Source organism: Salvelinus sp. IW2-2015, linkage group LG8 (assembly GCF_002910315.2).
Source record: "Salvelinus sp. IW2-2015 linkage group LG8, ASM291031v2, whole genome shotgun sequence".
NCBI classification, from domain to species: Eukaryota; Metazoa; Chordata; class Actinopteri; order Salmoniformes; family Salmonidae; genus Salvelinus; species Salvelinus sp. IW2-2015.
In genome coordinates, this window is record NC_036848.1 from 37,604,193 (window position 1) to 37,619,300 (window position 15,108).

General features: G+C 43.1%; 1 protein-coding gene across 2 annotated transcripts; it reads right to left on the reverse strand.

Moving 5' to 3' along the window:
- Window positions 1-524: 524 nt before the first annotated feature.
- Window positions 525-13,321, reverse strand: foxk2a (forkhead box K2a). 2 transcript variants are annotated; one of them, XM_023993270.2, is made up of 9 exons: window positions 12,831-13,321; window positions 10,194-10,388; window positions 7,916-8,066; window positions 7,107-7,253; window positions 6,579-6,772; window positions 2,866-3,068; window positions 2,514-2,774; window positions 2,193-2,390; window positions 525-2,035 (listed from the first exon to the last, which is right to left on the reverse strand). In XM_023993270.2, the coding sequence occupies exons 1-9, from the start codon at window positions 13,109-13,111 to the stop codon at window positions 1,827-1,829; spliced, it is 1,839 nt and encodes a 612-aa protein (XP_023849038.1). In that variant the 5' UTR covers window positions 13,112-13,321; the 3' UTR covers window positions 525-1,826. The 2 variants fall into 2 exon arrangements, with proteins under 2 accessions (XP_023849038.1, XP_023849037.1); XM_023993269.2 differs by having other exon boundaries at window positions 525-2,038; window positions 12,831-13,318.
- Between the last annotated feature and the right edge of the window lie 1,787 nt (window positions 13,322-15,108).

Consider the following 15,108-nt stretch of genomic DNA (forward strand, 5'->3'; position numbering starts at 1 on the left):
TTGTTTCATAGAGAAAGTGTTCTCCCCGTTTCCCACACATCTGGCCCGTAGTAACTTCCTGGAACACTAAACTCCCAGGAATGCAGCTTGCAGTGTCATGGTGACTCAATCAACAGCACTGTCCTCCCTACTTCCCTAGAACGAGATTAGTATTCCCTAATCTCAACACCAGGCAGAGATGTCAACTATCTGCTTAGCAGCTGTTTCTCTCCAGTGTTACAGAACATACCGTGGGCCCCTAAAGGACCACTGCATTAGGAGTTGAGGAAATAAGATTCACCACTGTTACATGGTGATGTTTCCAGCATTGTCACCCAGAGATGCCTTGCAAAAGGATGGTTGATCTCACTGTGGCTGGCTGCTGAAACTAACATCGCCCCCTCTTCAAGGCATCTCAGGTTGAAAACAATGTTCTTTGACTGCTTGACAAGGCAACAAACATTCCGTATCCGTCTCTGGGAATGAGCCTTTACCAGTCTAGCAGAGCCGAAAATACACAGACAGAAGCGGTACGACACAGGACGAAGGTTTAAATTAATTTATATATATATAAAAAAGAAAAAAAGAAGCATTTTACTGAAGCCAAAACAAACATCTATCACTTGTTTTTCCTCATGGAAACATAGAATACCATCTGAACAGAACAGAAACAGCCATTGATGACAAGGAAAACAGAAGAAAGGAGGGAAAGAAATAACTCAAATGAAGAGGGTAAGTGCAGCACTGTTCAGAATCATACAGTATAGCATTGAGTCAGGCTTATTTTCTTCAGTTATCTGCTCATGTACATTCTCTAAATTCGGTAACATGCAAGCATTGATGAAGCATACAGTCAAACACGCATGGAAATATACTTTTATCTTATAGGATATTTTGTTAAAATATGAAAAATCTAGATGTACAGCGATAAAGAAACTTAAGAGTTTGACAACAGAAAAACAATTCACTCCATAGTGTTTTCTTGAAGGAAAAGGGGACTACATTCATTTCACTGAACAAAGAGTCCACGCACCCCCCCCCAAAAAAATACAGGATTCCACAATATCAGGTGACGTAAGATGTTTTTGACCCCACTTCTAGTTTATAGAATGGTTATTACTAAATAAGTGTGTGTGCCTTGGGAAACGGGTGGTACACTCAAAGAAGATCCTAGGATTCACGTGTACATCTACTCACGACTGCATTAGATAGGTTGACATGAAGGCTAGCTGCCAGAAATATAGGGAATGGTTCCCCACACAGTTTCCTTTACAGAATACACTACTGTTAACTGTCTTAAGTAATTTCTTCCCAAAAATTAAGTGCTTGCCTATAATGCTGCCATTGGCTACTTCCCTCTCTTGGGGTTGTGTCCTGTGTAAAAAAAAAAGAAAAAGAAAAAAAAAAAGAGGAACTTTCCAATCAGCAGTGGAAGGCTTGGTGATTCTGGTGGTCAAAGTCCAGAGGTCTGTTTTGATCTCATTTACATTTTAACTTTATCAAGACTTACTGTGCTTCACTTAAGGTTTAGTTGTCGTTTGTATCTCCAAAACAGGGTCACCTCTAACAACTTCTAATTTTCCTTTTTTTGTTGTTGCTTGTCCTTGTTTTGGTCTTTTAGTTTTTGGATCGTATTATTTTCTGCTTTTTATACCAATGGGTGGGTGGTGGTCTGTCTACTGCTCATACATACTGTAGTCCGGAGGTGGATCCATACCTCGTTTTCTTTTGGCACCTTGGAGTAGAGGATAAATGTGGTTTCGAGTGGGAGTCAGGTCGTGGGGGTGAGAACAGAGGGGGCGGGATAGTAGAATAGTAGAGCTCATTGAGGAGAGGGGTCAGGACCTCTACTTATCGCCGGCCTTTTCACTAACCCCATTGTCCCCGTCTCCGCTTGTGCACGAGTTGGTTACAGCGGTGGCTATGCTCTTGCCCCCCTCCTCAGTTTTGACCCTCTTGGGTTCGGGGTGGTCGGCCAGCTCCCCGTTTTGCCTCTTGGTGGGCAGCGATGCAGAGGCTGAGGCATGGGCTGCCAACAGGTGGAGGGGGTTCACCACTGCTGAGAGAGGGGATAGAGGGATTTTCACTACTGGATTCCTGGCAGGCCTGACATAAACAAGCACTACGGAGTGAAAAGGCTGGTAAAGTAATTTTAATCATCTGCCATTTTTAAAGCTTCATGAGTGTTGGGTGCCATTTTGAAAATGTCTCACCTGTGTTAGCAGCAGTAGTGATGGGGACCAGGTGAGTCCCGTTCTGTGTGATGGTCTTGATAGGAAGCCGATGCTGACCCAGGGGAGGTTGTTGCACGATGGTAACTGTTGTTAGGGGTGTGGCCTGGGTGGTCTGGATTATGCGATTGGCCCCGCCTATAGAGGAAGTAGTGATGGCTGGGACCGACTCCACTTTGACTGAGAAAGAGCGACAAACACTTTGCAATATAAGACTACAATTCTTCATTTATAAAAGGGACTGTTACAGCAAAGAATGGAAAAATGTACTGTAAATCTATACGCCAAACTCAGTCTCCCCACCTTTGACCCCATTGCGGTCTCCCCCTCCGTTCTCCTGCGGTTCTGTTTTCAGCGTAACAACTGAATTCTGTGTGGCAGCGACGGTAGCCATGGTGACCATCGGAATCTGTTGAAGTACGTGCACCGTCTGCATGATGGGGGCAGAGCTTACAGCTGTTGTCATGACAGGCGTTGCCATGGTGTAGGTAACAGGCTTCATTGTCGTCTGAGGCAACTGTCGCTGCATGGCGATCAGCACCGGCTGGCTGTTCAGAGGGGAGCCTGTCAGAAACAAGTGTCAGAGGTCAGACAGGAAATGGAGTGGTTTACCACCCACCACCAGAGTTGAAAAAACAACTTCCAACAAACTCACCAGTAGCACTCTTAGCGAATTGGGCCTCCTGGATGACAGCTAGTTTGGGCTGTAGGGCAGTGGCCGTGGTGGGAGCTGTGGCCCGAGCTGGCTCTGGGTCCATGGGGACAGGGGAGCCCTCCCTGGATAGGCTTTCTGGGGTCTGCACACCACTGGAGTGGGCCGACAGCCCCCCTGTGTGGCTAGGAGAGGCCGGGGCACTCCTGAAGGGAAGACAGCAGGAAGACTATTAGAATGATGCAAACGTGAAAGTGTGTGCTGTCATCTGTGTGCGCATACCAATAAGAAACATCCTCCCCAGAGCCCATTGACTCATTTAGAGCTCAGTAGCCTTTGCAGATTCCCCAAAAACCTGATGTTCCGGTTTTCAGAGGAAATGGAAAGAGCATTCCGCTTTTAGAGTTAACAAGGCGACACTACATCTTTTTTTCAGTTTTTCTCAAGACAAGCATCTAGGGGATCTGGTTTCAAATGTTTATTTTACACCTGGTATGTTAGGTTAAGAGCTCAGTGTCCCAGACAGACAAATCTACCTGCAGTGCCTAACTGAGCCCACAGGGGGCATGCCATTTCAAACTACAGTATATATACACAGTGCATTTGTAAAGTATTCAGACCCCTTGACTTTTTCCACATTTTGGTACGTTACAGCCTTATTCTAAAATGGATTAAATAGTTTTCCCTCCCTCAATCTACACACAATTCTTTAATGAGTCGGACGGGAAGGATATACTCCAAACACCCGAACAGGCCCTCTTCCCCGTCATTCGCTGGAGAAAACAGATTTTGCGGAAAGAGATCGGGGTACCTTGTGAGGATCAGGCGATGAGTGGCTAACCTGCCTTTGCCATCCGTACTGTCAGCTAACATTCAATCGCTGGAAAATAAATGGGACGAACTGAAAGCACGTATATCCTACCAACGGGACATCAACTGTAAATCGTATGTTTCACAGAGTCGTTGCTGAACGACGACATTGAGAACATACAGCTGGAGGGTTATACACTCCATCGGCAGGACAGAACAGCAGCCTCTGGTAAGAAACGGGGCGGGGGCCTATGTATATTTGTAAACCACAGCTTGTGCACGATATCTAAGGAAGTCTCGAGGTTTTGCTCGCCTGAGGTACAGTATCTCATGATAAACTGTAGACCACACTATCTACCTAGAGAGTTTATCTGTATTTTTCGTAGCTGTCTACATACCACCACAGACCGATGCTGGAATTAAAACCGCACTCAATAAGCAAACAGGAAAACACTCATCCAGAGGCGGCGCTTATATGAGGGAAATATACACTGAGTGTATAAAACATTAGGAAAACCTCCCTAATATTGAGTTGCACCCCCTTTTGCCCTCAGAACAGCCTCAATTTGTCAGGGCATGGACTCTACAAGGTGTTGAAAGCATTCCACAGGGATGCTGGCCCATGTTGACTCCAATGCTTTCCACAGCTGTGTCCAGTTGGCTGGATGTCCTTTGGGTGGTGGGCCATTCTTGATACACATGGGAAACTGTTGAGCGTGAAAAACCCAAATGCGTTGCAGTTCTTCACACTCAAAATGGTAGGCCTGGCACCTACTACCATACCCCATTCAAAGGCACTTAAATATTTTGTCTTGCCCATTCACCCTCTGAATGGCACATATGCACTATCCATGTCTCAAGGCTTAAAAATTATTCTTTAACCTGATGAGGACAGGGGGTGCTGTTTTCACTTTGGGGGAAAATCGTGCCCAATTGAAACGGCCTCGTACTCAATTCTTGCTCGTACAATATGCATATTATTATTACTATTGGATAGAAAACACTCTAGTTTCTAAAACCGTTTTAATTTTGTCTGTGGGTAAAACAGAACTCATTTGGCAGCACACTTTGTGACCAGGAAGTGGAAAGTCTGAAATCTATGTTCTGTTCAAGGACCTGCCTATAAATGGGCATGATACGTATGACTATACGTGCACYTCATACACCTTCCCCTAGGTGTCAAGAGGAAGTGAGAGGAAAAATGAGTTGATTATCTCTGTCTGACGTTGAATAAGCCCTCTTGGAACAACGTGTCCCCCATTTTCTGTTTTCTGCAAGGCGCGCGCAGGGACCTGTTATTGCCTTCTGAAAAGCTGTCGTTATGGGCGAATACTATCTCCTGCGTTGATTTTATTTGATACATGTCACAATATCATCGTAAAGTATGTTTTTTCAATATAGTTTTATTAGATATTTGAATTTTTTTTCGGGACGTTAGGCGTGTTGCTTTGTCTGCATATGTTCAGGAAGGATAGCTTCGCGCCACTTGGCCAGTGTGCTTGCTAATTCAAGAGGGAAAAAGAACGTTCTGAATCCAAACAAAGACGGTTCTGGACAAAGGACCCCTTGTACAACATTCTGATGGAAAATCACCAAAGGTAGAACCCATTTTGGGATGCAATTTCATATATCTGTCGAACTGTGTACTATTATTTTTGCGTTCAGGTTTTGGGCTTTCACTTACCATAACTAAGCCTTATGTCGTAATGAAGATATTTTTAGAATTCTAACACTGCGATTGCATTAAGAACTAATGAATCTATCGTTTCCTATACAACATGTATTTTTTTGTAATGTTTATGAATAGCTATTTGGTCAGAATAGGTGAGAGTCTAATAGAAATATCTGCACATTCTGGGAAAAAGATGCTACGTTAGCATATTGTGTAACCACTGATTTCAGCTCTAAATATGCACATTTTCGAACAAAACATAAGTGTATGTATAACCTGATGTTATAGGACTGTCATCTGAGGAAGGTTTATGAAGGTTAGTGAAATTTAATATCTTTTGCTGGTTTATTCGCTAACGCTAACGTGCCTATTGCTATCGCTAATGTGCCTTGATGAATGAATGCGGTAGTGTGGTAGGCTATTGTAGTAAGCTAATATAACGCTATATTGTGTTTTCGCTGTAAAACACTTAAAAAAATCAGAAATATTGGCTGGATTCACAAGATGTTTGTCTTTAATTTGCTGTACACCATCGATTTTTCAGAAATGTTTTATGATGAGTATATAGGTATTTCACATTGGTCTCTATAATTACTCTGGCTGCTTCGGTGCTATTTTTGACGGTAGCTGTGATGTTAGCTGCATTGTAAAACTGATTTATACCTCAAATGCACATTTTTCAAACAAAACATAGATTTATTGTGTAACATGTTATAGGACTGTCATCTGATGAAGTTGTTTCTTGGTTAGTTTGGTTGGTTCTAGGTTAGTTAGGTTGGCTTTGTGCATGCTACCTGTGCTGTGAAAAATGTCTGTCCTTTTTTGTATTTGGTGGTGAGCTAACATAAATATACGTGGTGTTTTCGCTGTAAAACATTTTAAAAATCGGACATGTTGGCTGGATTCACAAGATGTGTATCTTTCATTMMCTGRATTGGACTTGTTAATGTGTGAAAGTTAAATATTTCTAAAAAATATTTTTTGAATTTCGCGCTCTGGCTTTTCAGTGGAATGTGGGAGGAGTTCCGCTAGCGGAACACCAGAGTCAGACAGGTTAACTTGTCTCCTTCCCTTCATCTACACTGCCTGAAGTGGATTTAACAGGTGACAATCAACAAGGGGTCATAGACTGACCAGGTGAAGGCTATGTCATGGAAAGAGCAGGGGTTCCTAATGTTTTGAACACTCAGTGTACATGGAAATATAGGAGTATCTGAGTTATAGTGAGTATTACCTAGATGAGAGGGGCCCTAGCGGGGTCCTGAAGCAGGGTACCCCCCTGGCCCTGCGTTTCCTGAACGCCTGTTCACACAACTTGCCCTCTGATGAGGGGTCGATCCTCCAGAACGATCCCTTACCCGGTTCCTCCTGAGACCGAGCCACTTTGATGAAGTAGCGGTTCAGAGACAAGTTGTGACGGATCGAGTTCTAGAACACAAAAGAGAGACAGTATTCATTACTATGGAAAGGTTATGGCGGATTGAGATTCTGGAACAAGAGAAGTGAGAATGATGGAATTGTAGAACACCAGGGAGAGAGACAGAAGGGAGGGGGAGCGGGAGAAACAATGGATCCGTTTCTAGAACACAAGGGAGGAAGATGTAAGCAATAGAGTTCAGTTCAAAAACACATGAACGAAAGATTGCGATGGATAAAGTGAGACAGGATAACTTAAAAAGAAGCTGTATACTTAGATGTCAATTTGTCTCTCATTCTAAGAGAAATACCACAGCAGCATGAAATACAGGGTGGATTCACCAACCTGCCAGCCTTTGTCTGCGGTCCTGTAGTAGGGGTAGTTCTTGGTGATGTGTGTGTAAATCCCATTCAGAGTCAGCTGCTTGTCGGGGGCCATGGTGATGGCCTGGACTATTAGTTGGGCATAGGAATACGGGGGCTTGGAGTCATCCTGAGGACAGAACAAATGGAGAAATGGGCTTTATTTCATGCTACAGATATGGCAGCATTTAGACTTTTACTATAATTGCATGTGCTTATCTGGGTTAAAAAAATAAGAAAGAAAAGGGTTTGGTTTTGTGGGAACTTGTGCGAGGAACATGAAACTGAAAGCATGTTGGAAAACAAGTAGAGCCCCACCCTCCCCCTATTTTACTAGCGTTCACCAGGGTTCCTCACTCAAGTTTATATTTTCCCGAACGTTTCAACGGATTTCAATGAGTAACACACCCCAGAGAACCAAAACAAATCCAATGTGTTCCGTCACCCTGGGCTCAGGGATGTATTCAAGAGGGCGCAACAGAACGTTGAGACAGAAATGTATTGTGTAGAACAGATACCACTGTCTGTCAGGTAGAACTATTTGCACCGTTCTGAACGCTTRACTTTGCCGACTCACCCCAGGACTAGGAGTGCATTTCAACAGTCTACTGAGGAATCCTCTTCTCATATACTTTCCTTCATCAGTACTGGTCTGTCAGACGTGGCCTGGTTTCTCATTTAGCTTCCATTATACTGCCTTGACTGATCTTCTCTTTTTCATAACAGTGTAAAGGAAAGGAGACAAGGAGAGGAAGCAACTTCAGATGCATCCCTGGGTTGCTGGTGTCTCACCTTGGGGCTGTCTCCTCCCGAGCCGTCCTTGTCGTCTGTTTGGGAGTTCTCGTTGATGAGGTCAGCGGTCAGCACGCGGCCCATCCTATAGCCAGACAGCCCCGCCCCTCGGGGACTTGACGGACAGGAGTTTGGACAGGAGTTAGCGGCACTGTGGGGGACGAGAAACAATTTAACAGTGAGACAGTGGGAGAGAGCATGGTAATCCTGTGATGGCAAAAAAAAWATATATATCTAATAAATAATGAAACATGTTTAAATAATGCAAAAACAAAGTGTTGGAGAAGAAAGTAAAAGTGCAATATGTGCCATGTAAAAAAGCTAACGTTTAAGTTCCTTGCTCAGAACATGAAAACATATGAAAGCTGGTGGTTCCTTTTAACATGACTCTTCAATATTCCCAGGTAAGAAGTTTTAGGTTGTAGTTATTATAGGACTATTTCTCTCTATACCATTTGTATTTCATATACCTTCGACTATTGGATGTTCTTATAGGCACTTTAGTATTGCCAGTGTAACAGTATAGCTTCCGCCTCTCTCCTTGCCCCTACCTAGGCTCGAACCAGGAACACATAGACAACAGCCACCCTCGAAGCATCATTACCCATCGCTCCACAAAAGCCGTGGCCCTTGCAGAGCAAAGGGAACAACTACTTCAAGGTCTCAGAGCGAGTGACGTCACCAATTGAAACGCAATTAGAGCGCACCCCGCTAACTAGCTAGCCATTTCACATCGGTTACACCAGCCTAATCTCGGGAGTTGATAGGCTTGAAGTCATAAACAGCTCAATGCTTGAAGCACAGCGAAGAGCTGCTGGCAAARGCATGAAAGTGCTGTTTGAATGAATGCGTACGAGCCTGCTGCTGCCTACCACCGCTCAGTCAGACTGCTCTATCAAATCATAGACTTAATTATAACACACAGAAATACGAGCCTTAGGTCATTAATATGGTCAAATCCAGAAACTATAATTTTGAAAACAAAACGTTTATTCTTTCAGTGAAATACGGAACCGTTCCGTATTTTATCTAACGGGTGGCATCCATAAGTGTAAATATTGCTGTTACATTGCACAACCTTCAATGTTATGTCATAATTACGTAAAATTCTGGCAAATTAGTTCGCAACGAGCCAGGCGTCCCAAACTATTGCATATAACCTGACTCTGCGTGCAATGAATGCAAGAGAAGTGACACAATTTCCCTAGTTTAATATTGTCTGCTAACCTGGATTTCTTTTAACTAAATATGCAGGTTTAAAAAAATATATACTTCTGTGTATTGATTTTAAGAAAGGCATTGATGTTTATGGTTAGGTACATTCGTGCAACGATTGTGCTTTTTTCGCAAATGCGCTTTTGTTAAATCATCCCCCGTTTGGCGAAGTTGGCTGTCTTTGTTAGGAAGAAATYGTCTTCACACAGTTCGCAACGAGCCAGGCGGCCCAAACTGCTGCATATACCCTGACTCTGTTGCACAGAACGCAAGAGAAGTGACACAATTTCCCTAGTTAAAAGAAATTCATGTTAGCAGGCAATATTAACTAAATATGCAGGTTTAAAAATATATACTTATGTATTGATTTTAAGAAAGGTGTTGATGTTTATGGTTAGGTACACATTGGTGCAACGACAGTGCTTTTTTCGCGAATGCGCTCGTTAAATCACCCGTTTGGCGAAGTAGGCTGTGATTCAATGATAAATTAACAGGCACCGCATCGATTATATGCAACGCAGGACAAGCTAGATAAACTAGTAATATCATCAACCATGTGTAGTTAACTAGTGATTATGTTAAGATTGATTGTTTTTTATAAGATACGATTAATGCTAGCTAGCACCTTACCTTGGCTCCTTGCTGCACTCGCATAACAGGGAGTCAGCCTGCCACGCAGTCTCCTCGTGGAGTGCAATGTAATCGGCCATGATCGGTGTCCAAAAATGCTGATTACCGATTGTTATGAAAACTTGAAATCGGCCCTAATTAATTGTTCATTACGATTAAATCGGTCGACCTCTAATACATACATACACACCAGGAGTATTCAAATCTAAGCCTGGGGGTCCGGTAGTGCTGGTTCTGTTCTACCGGATAATTAATTCCACCCACCAAGTGAGAAAGGTCTAAATCCATCCCTGATTAGAGGGGAAGAATAAAAATCAGCATTGGAACTCGCTTCGAGGTCCAGATTTGAATAACCATGCTATCTGCACCATGCTATCTGCACCATGCTATCTGCTCTGACCGTTTCATGGCTCCAACTTCACTCCAGTCTCACCTGATGGTGCCAGTGGGTGAGGGCAGCGGGCTTATGAGGTGGGCGATGTTGTCTGGAATGTTGATGGTCAGCGGCGCCATCTGGTGCTGGACGGGCTTGACCGGTGACTCCGACACGTTCCTACGCTCCTTCTTATCGCTGGACAGGGCTGTGAACGTGATCTTGATGTTGGTGCTGGGGAACCGGAAACAGCACCTAGAGAACAAAGAGAGGGAGGAGAGTCCGATAATATTAGGACATGACAAGTGCAGGCCATCCAGACTCACTCAATTGTGAGAATGTCTCTTTCATTATGCATATTGACTGCTACACACCAGCAGTGTTGCTATGGGCATCTTTGCACATATTCAAAACAAGCAGAGCAGCTCTAATAAACCAGTACGGGCCAGAAGAGTTAGCCATTAAACTGGGTTTATAAATGGATGGCCATCATGACACTTACATAACAGGTCTTATTATTACATGGGGGTATATTTGGACCATATCATCTGCTCTGGGACCAGCTGACTGGCCTGCTGTGACATAGGCCTATTTGATATTTCAGACCTCATAGAATCAGAGTTGTAAACAGGTCTACTAATCAAGACTATTATTTCCAACCCCCTACTTCTATTGGCCATTTCCTACAGGTAACATTTGGAAAAGTTAGCAATCCAGCTTGATCTACAAACCGTACTGACGATAAAAGCATGGGGTAGGCATAGTTTGTTTCTACACGATGCTGCGCAAACATCGCAACACATCCGACTTTAAATAATGCTGAGATTGAGTCAAAGCACGGCCCATCGCAAAAGTACAGATAACTAGCTGGAGTGCCTTCAGAAAGTATTCAAACCCCTTGACTTATTCCACATGTTGTTGTGTTACAGCTTGAATTCAAGATGGATAATAATATATCCACACACAATACCCCATAATGGCAAAGTGAAAACATGTTTTTAGACATTTTTGAAAATTAAACACAGATATCAAATTTACATAAGTATTCACACCCCTTTGCTATGACACTAACTTGAGCTCAGGTTCAAGTTCACCTGTGGCCAATTCAATTGTTTGGACACGATTTAGAAAACAACACACCTGCCAATGTAAGGTCCCACAGTTGATAGTGCATGTCAGAGCAGAAAATATACCATTAAGTCCAAGGAACTGGCCGTAGAAAGATTTGTGATGTGGCATATTTTTGGGGAAGGGTATAAAACTATTTATTGAGTGTTGAAAGTTTCCAAGAGCACAGTGGTCTCCATCATTGGGAAAAATATGTTACTACTCAGACTCTGCCTAGAGCTGGCTGTCTGACCGACCAAACTGAGTAACCAGGCAAGAAGGACCTTGGTCAGGGAGGTGACCAAGAACTCAATGATCCCTCTGACATTACTACAGAGTTCCTTGGCTGAAATGGGAGAACCTGCCAGAAGGACAACAGTCTCTACAGCACTTTACCAACCTGGGCTTTACGGGAGAGTGGCCACTCCCGAGCTGAGAAAAAGGCACATGACCGCATGTGATGGGTTTGCAAAAAGGCACGTGAAAAACTCAGAGCATAAGGCAAAAGATTCTGTGGTCTAATGAGACAAATGTAACGCTTTGGTCTGAATGCAAAGCTCTACATCTGGAAAAAAAACAGGCACAGCTCATCACCCATCTAACACCATCCCTCCCGTGAAGCATGGTGGGGGCGGCATCGTGCTATGGGGATGCTTTTCAGTGGCATGGACTGGGAGACTGGTAAGGATAGAAGGAACAATGAATGGAGCCAAACAAATGCATATCCTTGATGAGAACCTGCATCAGTGCAAATGACATTTGACTGGGGTGAAGATTTACGTTTCAACAGGACAATGACCCCAAGCATACAGCCAAAGCAACGCTGGAATGGCTTCAGAACAAGAATGTGAAAGTCCTTGAGTGGCCCAGCCAAAGCCCAGACTTTAATCCCATTAAATATGTTGAAAGACTTGAAGATTGCTGTTCAACACCACTCCCCATGTAATTTAACAGAGCTTGAGAACGTCTGCAAAAAAGAATGGGAGAAAATCCCCAAATCCAGAGGTGCAAAGCTGATAGACATACCCAAGATGACTCAATGCTGTAATCACCACCAAAGGTGCTTCCACAAAGAATTGACTCAGGGGTGTGAATACTTATGTACACGAGATATTTCACTTTCAATACATTTGAAAACATTTTCACTTTGTCATTATCGGGTATCTAGATGGGTGACGGAAAAAATGTTAATTTAATTCAGGATGTAACAACAATGTAGGATAAATCAAGGGGTACAAATACGTTCTGAAGGCACTGTACATATTCCCCCAAACACTGTGCTAGTAATGCACAGCCCAGTAAGAGATATTCACACAAAGATATGCACGCTTAGCAATTGTATTAATGTTCAATTACAACATTTTCAGGTTGTTTCGCGACACCATTCTATGTAAAGAAAACAAGCGTTTCCAGTTAACATTAGCTAGCGGCTCACTAACGTTTGGTGGGTACAGGCGCTGTGTTGCTTGACACAACACGTGCCGCGGCGGGGGAACAAAACAATAACAAAGCGGAGGTCAGAATATAGTCACATTTATGTAAGCTAGCAGTTCTACCTCGACATAAAATGTAAAATACTACCCATCTTACATTCGTGGGAGTTGCAGAGGTGGAGCCCCTCGTCTCTGGAACACCCCATCTACAAACACCCCGTTTTTGCCGAGGCATCGGAGGTAGAATTCCCCGCTGCCGGTGCCGTCTTCACCAGCAGTGAAAATTTCGAGGTGCCGGCGAGAGATGAAACTGGAGTGGCCCATGCTAACGTCCACCGAGCCCTGCGATGAGTTCCGTCCGATGGTCGCCGACCTCTTCTTCATCAGGTATTCGAATTCTCGGCCCTCAAGCCGGGCGACTGCCGACCCCATCGCCATCTTCTTGATGGTTCTAATGTTGAGGCTGTGTGCGGAAAAATTGAATTGGAGAGGACTTTAAATTTGGCAGAGTTGAGAATTTCAGAGATTTCGTAAAAGGGAATCCAATTTTAAACCGAGAATAATTTGGACAGGAACGTGCCAGATCGGGGACACAGCGGCTCCAACCCACCGCCGCGACAGAGAGAAAGAGAAGGGACAACAGCCAACCAAAGGAGGCCAAATGGGCGGAAAGGAGATTACTGAAGGCTCAACGATCCAATCACTTCAAAGATTGGGTAGGCGAATAACTGTGCTTACCAATGACAATCACATATAAATACATGGTAAAAAACAAGGTTGATTGCACTGTAGGCTGACACGCAAATCGATGGCTGAATGTAAACTATGGTATCCGAAAATTACGGAATGGACTGAAGTTTTGTAAATGGGTAGTTGATATACAGTATTGCTAAAACAAAAGTTATAATAAATAAATACACTTCTAAAATTGAATTAAAAAACATATAGTTGCAATAAATTATGTCTTAACAACTCAAAATATTGTGGCCACCGTGGATTTGAAATGTATATACAATTTAACAAACCATTTCATGTCGGTGCTTTGAATTTGTCCTCTGGTGTGACTATAGCATCACTATAAATGTTAATATAAAGGTTGAATTATTCCCAAATAGAAAATACAAAATATTTTCACTCATTATTAGTTACTTCTGTATTTAAAATCGGTCTCACCTGCCCTCCTGGACACCTACAGCACCCAATGTCACAGGAAGGCCTAAAAGATCACCAAGGACAAGAACCACTCAAGCCACTGCCTGTTCACCATGCTACCATTCAGAAGGTGAGGTCAGTACAGGTGCATCAAAGCTGGGACCGAGAGACTGAAAAATAACTTCTATCTCAAGGCCATCAGACTGTTACAGCCATCACTAACACAGAGAGGCTGCTGCCTACATAAAGACTTGAAATCATTGGCCACTTGAATAAATGAATCACTAGTCACTCTAATAATGCCACTTTAATAATGTTTACATATCTTACATTACTCATCCCATAGGTACACTACCGTTCAAAAGTTTGGGGTCACTTAGAAATGTCCTTGTTTTTTAAATAAAATCAAAAAAAATTGTCCATTAAAATAACATCAAATTGATCAGAAATACAGTGTCGACATTGTTAATGTTGTAAATGACTATTGTAGCTGGAAATGGCAGATTTTTTATGGAATATCTACATAGGTGTACAGAGGCCCATTATCAGCAACCATCACTCCTGTGTTCCAATGGCACTTTGTGTTAGCTAATCCAAGTTTATCATTTTATAAGGCTAATTGGTCATTAGAAAACCATTTTGCAATTATGTTAGCACAGCTGAAAACTGTTGTGCTGATTTAATAAGCAATAAAACTGACCTTCTTAAGACTAGTTGAGTATCTGGAGCATCAGCCTTTGGGTTCGATTACAGGCTCAGTCTATTCTTGTTCTGAGAAATGAAGGATATTCCATGCGAGAAATTGTCAAGAAACTGAAGATCTCGTACAACGCTGTGTACTGCTCCCTTCACAAAACAGCGCAAACTGGCTCTAACCAGAATAGAAAGAGGAGTGGGAGGCCCCAGTGCACAACTGAGCAAGAGGACAAGTACATTAGAGTGTCTAGTTTGAGAAAACACTCACAAGTCCTCAACTGGCAGCTTCATTAAATAGTACCCGGAAAACACCAGTCTCAACGTCAACAGCGAAGAGGCGGCTCCGGAAAGCTGGCTTTCTAGGCAGAGTTGCAAAGAAAAAGCCATATCTCAGACTGGCCAATAAAAAGAAAAGATTAAGATGGGCAAAAGAACACAGACACTGGACAGAGGAACTCTGCCTAGAAGGCCAGCATCCCGGAGTCGCCTCTTCACTGTTGACATTGAGACTGGTGTTTTGCGGGTACTATTTAATGAAGCTGCCAGTTGAGGACTTGTGAGGCGTCTGTAATGGACAAAAACATTTG

Excerpts from the sequence above, each read along its gene's own strand:
- foxk2a (XM_023993269.2), bottom strand. The coding sequence starts at position 13,111 with ATGGCGATGGGGTCGGCAGTCGCCCGGCTTGAGGGCCGAGAATTCGAA. Across the intron at positions 7,254-7,915 it reads CGGGAGGAGACAGCCCCAAG|GATGACTCCAAGCCCCCGTA; the intron begins GTGAGACACCAG and ends TTCTGTCCTCAG. Across the intron at positions 3,069-6,578 it reads CTAGGGCCCCTCTCATCTAG|GAGTGCCCCGGCCTCTCCTA; the intron begins GTAATACTCACT and ends TCTTCCCTTCAG.